The 8,896-nt window shown below is 44.2% G+C and overlaps 1 protein-coding gene across 2 annotated transcripts; it reads left to right on the top strand.

The window, feature by feature from the left end:
* The first annotated feature begins 3,681 nt into the window (after window positions 1-3,681).
* On the top strand, window positions 3,682-8,010 carry LOC142848723 (cathepsin M-like). 2 transcript variants are annotated; one of them, XM_075970904.1, is made up of 7 exons: window positions 3,682-3,807; window positions 4,082-4,204; window positions 5,346-5,492; window positions 5,912-6,136; window positions 6,516-6,678; window positions 7,246-7,363; window positions 7,911-8,010. In XM_075970904.1, exons 1-7 carry the CDS (start codon window positions 3,682-3,684, stop codon window positions 8,008-8,010), a joined length of 1,002 nt encoding a protein of 333 aa, XP_075827019.1. The 2 variants fall into 2 exon arrangements, with proteins under 2 accessions (XP_075827019.1, XP_075827020.1); XM_075970905.1 differs by having other exon boundaries at window positions 4,085-4,204.
* The last annotated feature ends 886 nt before the right edge of the window (window positions 8,011-8,896 follow it).

The raw sequence follows: 8,896 nt of genomic DNA on the forward strand, positions 1-8,896 counted from the left end.
GAGGCTGATCAATGGCAGTCTGGCCCCGTTACAGTGAGTATATGGGCAACACAAATTGACCTTGTTTTTGTTTTTGTTTTTTTTTTTTTTTTTGGTGGTGGTGGTGGTGGTGCAAGGTGGGAAGGTGAACCTGGAAGGATTGGGAGGTGAGCATGATCAGGTTGCACTGTACAAAATTCCCAAATAATTAATAAAAGTATTATGCTGGGAAAAAACAGAAAAAGAAGAGAACAGTTTCAGGACTGATTGATACAGTTTGCTAATGTTCTAGACATGAGGCTTCTTCCTTATTGGTGGACAGGGAAGGTCATGTAACCAATGTGTTAATGAAAACATGTTATTTTCTGGGAAACCCCTATAAATTTTGCTGATGTCTGTGTTAGTGCAGAGTTCCAAGAGCTTCACCACCTCCTGTTTCCTCAGGTGTGGTGTTAACCCTTATCCTAGAGACCAACACCTGTCCACAGCGTATAAAGATCCATGGTTATTCAGCAGATAGATAACTTGTTGAAAATTCAGGCCAGGTCCAGGTCGCTGTGGGTTGAGCTGAGTACAAGTGAGAGAGTCTGATGGTTTAGACACAGCTTCTGAGTTCAAGCTGCATCCACTTCTCATGCGTGATGGAGGGCACCTTTAGTCCCTGACCAGCATCCTACTGAGGTGATGAGTGGCACAGAAGACTTTATTTAATGTCATTAAACATTCTATTTTCCTGACGAAACTGGGAGAAGTGGAATTTGCCCCCATCTTAGTTTGTAGCTAAGGAAAAGGGTGGGGACCCGAAAGTGTGAAAATAGCCCAGAAATACAGAATTAGAGTTCAAAAGATTTCTGGCGTATATGACCATCAGAGTTCAAGGGATGTCTGTCCTGTATGACCATCAGAGTTCAAGGGATGTCTGGCGTGTATGACCATCGGAGTTCAAAAGATGTCTGGTGTGTATGACCATCGGAATTCAAAAGATGTCTGGCATGTATGACCATCAGAGTTCAAGGGATGTCTGGCATGTATGACCATCGGAGTTCAAGGGATGTCTGGTGTGTATGACCATCAGAGTTCAAGGGATGTCTTGTGTGTATGACCATCGGAGTTCAAGGGATGTCTGGTGTGTATGACCATCAGAGTTCAAGGGATGTCTGGTGTGTATGACCATCGGAGTTCAAGGGATGTCTGGTGTGTATGACCATCGGAGTTCAAGGGATGTCTGGTGTGTATGACCATCAGAGTTCAAGGGATGTCTGGTGTGTATGACCATCAGAGTTCAAGGGATGTCTGGTGTGTATGATCAGACTTCAAATGGGTCACAGTGGAGGAGGAGAACCTTGATCGGATTTGAAGGATGATCAGGTAGAAATAATGATTTGTGCTGACTCTATTTCCACAGTAAGGACCAGCCTTCAGCAGCTCAGGAATTGTAAGGAAGCTACAGAGTAGGTGAACTAATCTTGCAATTTGATTCAGGAATTGGTGGGGAGCTACAAAGAAGGTGAAGTAATCACTCAATTTGATTTTCCTATCTGAAGGAGTAAAACTTTATTTTCTGGGGCCAGTGATTGGCACAAAACTTACCAAGAGCCAATGAAAAGGGGAAAAATACACACCTTTAGGGTCTTTCTAGCCTCTCTCTCTCTCTCTCTCTCTCTCTCTCTCTCTCTCTCTCTCTCTCTCTCTCTCTCTCTCTCCTCATTATTTCTTTCCTTACCTTTACCCAGGTGTATCCTTCTGTGTAGTTTTTCCTTACAGCTTAAATATCCCAGCAAAATCTCTTAAGCACTATGAAAATCACCACATTGCTGCATTCTATTTTTAAGTGAATGATTACAATGAATGCAAATAAAAACATAATGTTTTCCATATCCCTTACGTGATTAAACATTCTACATATCACAGGTGATGGATCTCGTTCTTGGCTGTTAATGTAAATTGAAGTAAAGAAGAGCTAGATAGTTTTGGAGGACTCTGAGAGCAAAGATCTTCACTTTTCCTCTTAGGTTTTAGCCTTGAATATTGCTGTCTTGTGTAGGAACCACCTCCCCCTAAAGATTCCTGTGAAAGCATCTGTTACACTGTGAGAGTGAGGAAAAAGACTGCCCAAGGCCTGTGTTTCCACAGAATATTACTTTAGATGTGAATTAAACAGGAACAGTGGTACTTGTTTACCAAGAAAAGCTTATTTCTTGCTCTACCCATAAAGCAAAACATCAAGCATCAAGTGATTGAATGTGGAAAGTCTAACCATCTGCTTCTGTAACAAGGTCCATAGGTTCAGCTCCTCACAGGCCACTGAGGCAGCCCACACCTGCCTCTTCATGACAGGTGGGATCAGATCTCGTAAGAGCCTGGAGTCCCAGAGCTTGGAATTCTACAGTACAGAGGCTTGGAGCCCCGAGGCCCAATCTTGTAATCAGCACACCAAATCAGAAGGGCAAGGTTGAGAGGTGGGGCCAGCTAGAGAGAGACTTGGGATTTAAAGCTTGAGTGAGGTGTGACTTGGCCAGATCCTGCGACCTCAGTGACTTTTGACAAACTGTGGGGCGCACCAAGACAGCAGTGGTCACCACAGGTGAGGCCCGATCTCTGCTAGGGTGGAATGGGGGAGACACCGAAGGAGAGCCTTGGGAGATTCCATGGAGAACCGGGCAGAGCCCCAGGAATGAGAATGTCTTCTCAACCTCTGCAGTCCTGTGTGGAGGCGGATCTGGGTGAGGAAGCCAGAGAGGAAATCAGGCACTGGGTCCAGGTTTGCATAGATTCCCATTAAGTGCAAGACTGCTCCGGTCTAGAGTGACAGCTGGTACCATGTACAGTAGGGACATGCTTATTTCATTCTGGGTTTACAGAGATCATTTTCCTGCATATTACCACAGGATAAAAACTGCTTTTCATGACTGGCATGAGCAGAAGTGATAACAAGCAGAACAACAGAAGCCATGGTTTAAGAGACCAAGCGTGTCTTGTTCTGAAATCCTGGGAGTGGCTTCCTCTAATACTCCAACTTCACTGGTGGCTCTGTCTTACGATCTTATGAGGACATTTCCATGGTACCCTTTCCTCACTGAGGTAATGTGTGTGGATCCAAGATCCACGGGTGGGTCAAATGGATTAGGAGCTATAGACCTTCCCCTATATTTTAAGGAGGACTTAAGAGGTTCAGAAGCCCATCTCTTGATGCATGTTAGGCAAGGATAGAACAGCATATGGCCTCAGTTCATGCAGTAACCTTGTGATTAGGATCAGATGCTATGCAATAGAAGTTTGCTTCATTACATCCTAGGTTACTTACGCCACAAGTCCATAGTTGTATAGGTTTTGAACTTCGAGTGTATTGTTATCCTTCTGATAAATTAAGTTTCTAGTATATATGGAGTTTGTATTCAGAATCCTAGAATTCTGGTCATATGCTGTACTTATTTATCTATTTATTTATTTTATTTTTCTCTCATTTATTACATCCCGACTGCAGTTTCTCTTTCCACTGCACTTCCTGTATTGAGTGGTGGAGCAACTCAATACCATTCAGTGAGCCTTTAGTCCAAATACATATCTAGCCATTTCCAAAATCTGTGCATAAATATTTGGAAGAATGGTTTTTATCTACCATGGATGTTTTCATTTCGCAGGAAGGAGGAAGAAGACATTTTAGAAGTCTCACTTCTCTCCCCCTCTCTACATTCTTGCGACATGATTCCTGCTGTCCTTCTGGCTGTCCTGTGCTTGGGAAGGGCCTCATCGACTCCATCTCCTGATCCCACTCTGGATGCGGAATGGCAGCAGTGGAAGATAAAATATGGAAAAACTTACAGTCTGGTTGGTAATGTTGAAACTGTTCAGAGGGAAGGCAGAGTGCTTGCTGTGGGGGTTATGGGCACAACAGAGACCACAGAGACTGCCTTTCTCTGAAGAATTACCTATACAGATGAGCATTGGGTGGTCAGGATCTCTGCTTCTAGAGAAGTGCCAAATGTTTTGTTTCAGTATCCCGAAATCTCTCTCTCTAGGTTCTCTTTACCTGTTGCAACAGGTATTTGGGCAGCTTGTGTGGGGGTTAAAAATAAATATCATCCGTTCTTGTTATTTCCAGGAGGAAGAAGCACAGAAGAGAGCAGTATGGGAAGAAAATGTGAAAATGATCAAATTGCACAATGGGGAGAATGGCCTGGGGAAGAACGGCTACACCATGGAAATGAACGCCTTTGGTGACATGGTGAGCGTGACATTGATAGTTGCATAATGTGCTGGGTGACATGGTGGGTGTGACACGCACTGCTGCACAATGTGTTGGGTGACATGTTGGGTGTGACATGCATTGCTGTACAATGTGTTGGGTGACATGTTGGGTGTGACACGCACTGCTGTACAATGTGTTGGGTGACATGTTGGGTGTGACATGCACTGCTGTACAATGTGTTGGGTTTCATGTTGGGTGTGACACGCACTGCTGTACAATGTGTTGGGTGACATGGTGGGTGTGACACGCACTGCTGTACAATGTGTTGGGTGACATGTTGGGTGTGACATGCACTGCTGTACAATGTGTTGGGTTTCATGTTGGGTGTGACATGCACTGCTGTACAATGTGTTGGGTGACATGTTGGGTGTGACACGCATTGCTGCACAATGTGTTGGGTGACATGTTGGGTGTGACATGCATAGCTGCACAATGTGTTGGGTGACATGGTGGTGGGTGTGACACGCATTGCTGCACAATGTGTTGGGTGACATGGTGGGTGTGACCCGCATTGCTGCACAATGTGCTGGGTGACATGGTGGGTGTGACACGCACTGCTGCACAATGTATTGGGTGACATGGTGGGTGTGACACGCACTGCTGCACAATGTATTGGGTGACATGGTGGGTGTGACACGCACTGCTGTACAATGTGTTGGGTGACATGGTGGGTGTGACACGCACTGCTGTACAATGTGTTGGGTGACATGGTGGGTGTGACATGCACTGCTGCACAATGTATTGGGTGACATGGTGGGTGTGACACGCACTGCTGTACAATGTGTTGGGTGACATGGTGGGTGTGACACGCACTGCTGTACAATGTATTGGGTGACATGTTGGGTGTGACACGCACTGCTGTACAATGTGTTGGGTGACATGGTGGGTGTGACATGCACTGCTGCACAATGTATTGGGTGACATGGTGGGTGTGACATGCACTGCTGTACAATGTGTTGGGTGACATGTGACATGTTGGGTGTGACATGCACTGCTGTACAATGTGTTGGGTGACATGTGACATGTTGGGTGTGACATGCATAGCTGCACAATGTGTTTTTCTCTCCAAATTGTTGCTGTCTTTGTTTTTAAAGATTTTATGTGTTTTTCTTTAAAGACTGGTGAAGAATTCAGAAATTTGATGATGAATATCCCAGTCCCCACTCTCAAGAAAGGGAAAATTGTCCAGAAACGTCTGGCTGGTGATGTGCCCAAATTTATAAACTGGAGAAAGAAAGGCTATGTCACCTCCGTGCGGAGACAGGTATTAGCATTTCACACGCTCATCAGTTAGGAGGTGACATGTCTGTATGAATCGAGTGAGTTTATTTTCTAATAATATTGTTATTCTTCTTGTGTTTTCATACAATGCATACCAAACATCTTCATCCACCACTACCTTAGCCTTACAGCTCCACCTAGTGTCCCCGTCACATGTTAAGGTGTCACATCCCTTTTCATGCTGTCTCTAACCTGCAGACATCAGTAGGTCCTACCCTTATGTGCATGTGTGTGGACAACCACTATGACCTGAGCGAACAGACATCTGTCAAGTCTCCAAAGAGACTGACGTCCTGTCAGGCTTCCATCAACTGCCAGTGGCTCATTTTCTTACACAGTACTCGGCTCTCTGATTTTGTTTGCTATTTGTTTGTGGATGATTGTCGTGTCTTCTCTGTTTAGGGTAGGTGTACTGCTTGTTGGGCTTTTTCTGTGGCTGGTGCCATAGAAGGACAGATGTTCCGGAAAACTGGCAAACTGATTCCTCTGAGTGTCCAGAACCTAGTGGACTGTTCTAGACCTCAAGGTAACAGAGGCTGTTTTAGAGGCAATACATTCCTTGCCCTGCAGTATGTGAAAGAAAACGGAGGTCTGGAGTCCGAGGCAACCTATCCGTATGAAGAAAAGGTAAGTGGATCTGCTGTGCTATTGTTTCTTCAATCCTGTGATCACAGCACTATCTTAGCGTGGTTATCTATTGATATGGTTTCCATGTAGCTGATCCTACTTCTGTAAACAAGGAGAACACTTAAAATCTTTATATGGAATATAAATTTCTTCACTATGAAAGTTTCTTATAGACAGCAAGACCTAATGGGGTATCACTTGCAACATGAGAGCTAAGTCTCAGTTCCAAATTTCCCGGTAACATTTTATTTCCTGGGGTGATTTATAACAGCCCAGATATGGGGATGCTCAGCCGCAAGGCGAGGAATGTTGTTCTGACTCTTGTTCTAGAGGGCTCAGAGGGAAGTAACCCAGTCATTTAACTCTTTCTATTTTTAAGGAAGGGCCCTGCAGGTACAATCTGGAAAATTCTACTGCTAGTATCACAGGCCTTGTGTTAGTACCAAAGAGTGAAAAGGCCCTAATGAATCTTGTGGCAACTATAGGACCCATTTCTGTTGCAATCGACGCAAGACATGATTCCTTCCAGTTCTATAAAGGAGGTAAGCATGTGCTCTTCTAGATATTAATTGAAAATGTGGACACACCTATGGCATTTCTGTTCAACAGACCATTTTTTAAAAAGTATCGAACATAATTTGAATATGTGGGTTTCCATATTTTACAGGTATCCATTCAATAATGCTATGTGTCATTGGTACTTGGCATGACCTCCCCTTTGCATGCAAACAATTAATAATCCATAAAATTTATTGTTTAACTTAATTTCTCGATTTTCTACGTGTGATATGTCTATAAGATTCTTCATGAGATGGCATTTCTAGAGTAAACCTAAAGTGAAATGTGAATTAAGAAATTTATGCTCAGTGGTGCTTGCTGGCAGTGGATCATCTTATATGCATATAGGCAAGTGTTTATCAATACATTTATGATCACTTGGTTTTTTTCCTGATTCTAATGGGGACCTGTGCCAGGATTCCTGTCAATGACTTATCCGGTTGCCACTGGAGTTTGTATCATTTCAGTGACATCAGAAAATGCCTCCGTTATGGCTGCTGACTCTTGCCAGGTTCCTGGGGCCTCCCCCGGTCACCGATGCTCTTTTCCAGGCATATATCATGAGCCAAACTGCAGCAGCTCTACTGTCACCCATGCTATGCTGGTGGTTGGCTACGGCTTTGAAGGAAGAGAGGCAGACGGCAGGAAATACTGGCTGGTCAAGAACAGGTAAAGATTGCTGAGATTATTTGTATTTCAGGTTGGGAGGAGATTTTTCTGTTTCTAGAGGCAACATTTTGGGTGGGAGTTCTTGTCTCCACGATCTTAGGCACTGAGCTATCTCCAGCCTCAATCCTGGCTTTCAGTGGGATTCTGGACTTGAATTCCAGTCCTCTATGGCCAGAACTTGATCCTCCGATCTGTCCCTATGCCCTGAGCAACCCGCTCATGCTATGTGGTCACAGTGTTCATATTCAGCTACTGGTTTTGTTAGGTTCTAATATCGCTTTTGTGCCGCTGATTTTCTAAAATCTGACACAAAAAATGTTACCTCTGGACCACCCATATAGATGGAAAGTTGTCCCATCTCTTCCTTGCTGTGGTTTTCACAGTCTTGTGTGAGGTTCCCAAGACTTGGTTTCTAAGAGTTGATCCTCTGCTTCTTCTGATGCTTTCTATTAAGCTGGCCTCTGGGTCAGTGCTCAAGAGAGGAGTTATTATAATAATCCACGGTGCTGTGTTATTTTTACTAAAGGGAAAACACGTTTCCTTTCAGCATGGGTAAAAAGTGGGGCATTAGAGGCTACATGAAGATCGCCAAGGACCAGAGAAACCACTGTGGAATTGCTACATATGCCATGTACCCTACAGTGTGACTGGCTTGGTGGTGACAAGGAAGAAATGAACGAAAGACAACATGTACAGAAGAGGCACTTCCTTCTCAAAGCTAGCAGTCACTGCTCTGTGCATAAGACACTTCGGCCACTGATGTGTCAGTTGTGATGTGAATTTCGTGACATACTTACTCTAGTAAGACATGATCACTGCTGTAATTGATGCTGTACACTGATTTGTATTTGTGTTTTCTGTAATAACTTGATTTTTATATTTCACTTTGCCCGGCTAGCTCAGTCGGTAGAGCATGAGACTCTTAATCTCAGGGTCGTGGGTTCGAGCCCCACGTTGGGCGCCATTTGTAGTAATATGAGTGGCGGGGCTGCATCCCCAGCACCCCGGCCGCCTGCACGGCTAGCTTATGCCCCGAAATAACAACACACAAACTGTATTCATTTAAACACTGCTTGGCCCATTTCTATCTAGCCTCTTCTAGGCTAACTCTCGCACCTGGACTAGCCCATTTCTTATCATCTGTGTAGCACCGGTCTTACCAGGAAGATTCTAGCCTATGTACATCCTGGGTCGGAGCTTCATCAAGTGCATCTTCCCGGGAGCGGGGAGCATGGTGTCTCTCTGAGGCGTCTGCTCCCTAGAGGAGAGCTGTGGAGTCTGAGCTCACTTCCTCTTCCTCCCAGCGTTCTGTTCTGTTTACTCCTCCCACCTATCTTCTAACCAATGATGGCCAATCAGTTTCTTTTTATTTAACCAATGACCTTCCTCAATCATTTCCCCTTTTTTGGTTTAAACAAAAAAAAAGGCTTTAACTTTAACATAGCAAAATTACATATAACGAAACAGTTATCAAGTAAAAGTTACAATAATCTTTATCATAACTAAAGAAAACTATAACTATAACTAACTATT

This window comes from Microtus pennsylvanicus, chromosome 4 (genome assembly GCF_037038515.1).
Source record: "Microtus pennsylvanicus isolate mMicPen1 chromosome 4, mMicPen1.hap1, whole genome shotgun sequence".
NCBI classification, from domain to species: Eukaryota; Metazoa; Chordata; class Mammalia; order Rodentia; family Cricetidae; genus Microtus; species Microtus pennsylvanicus.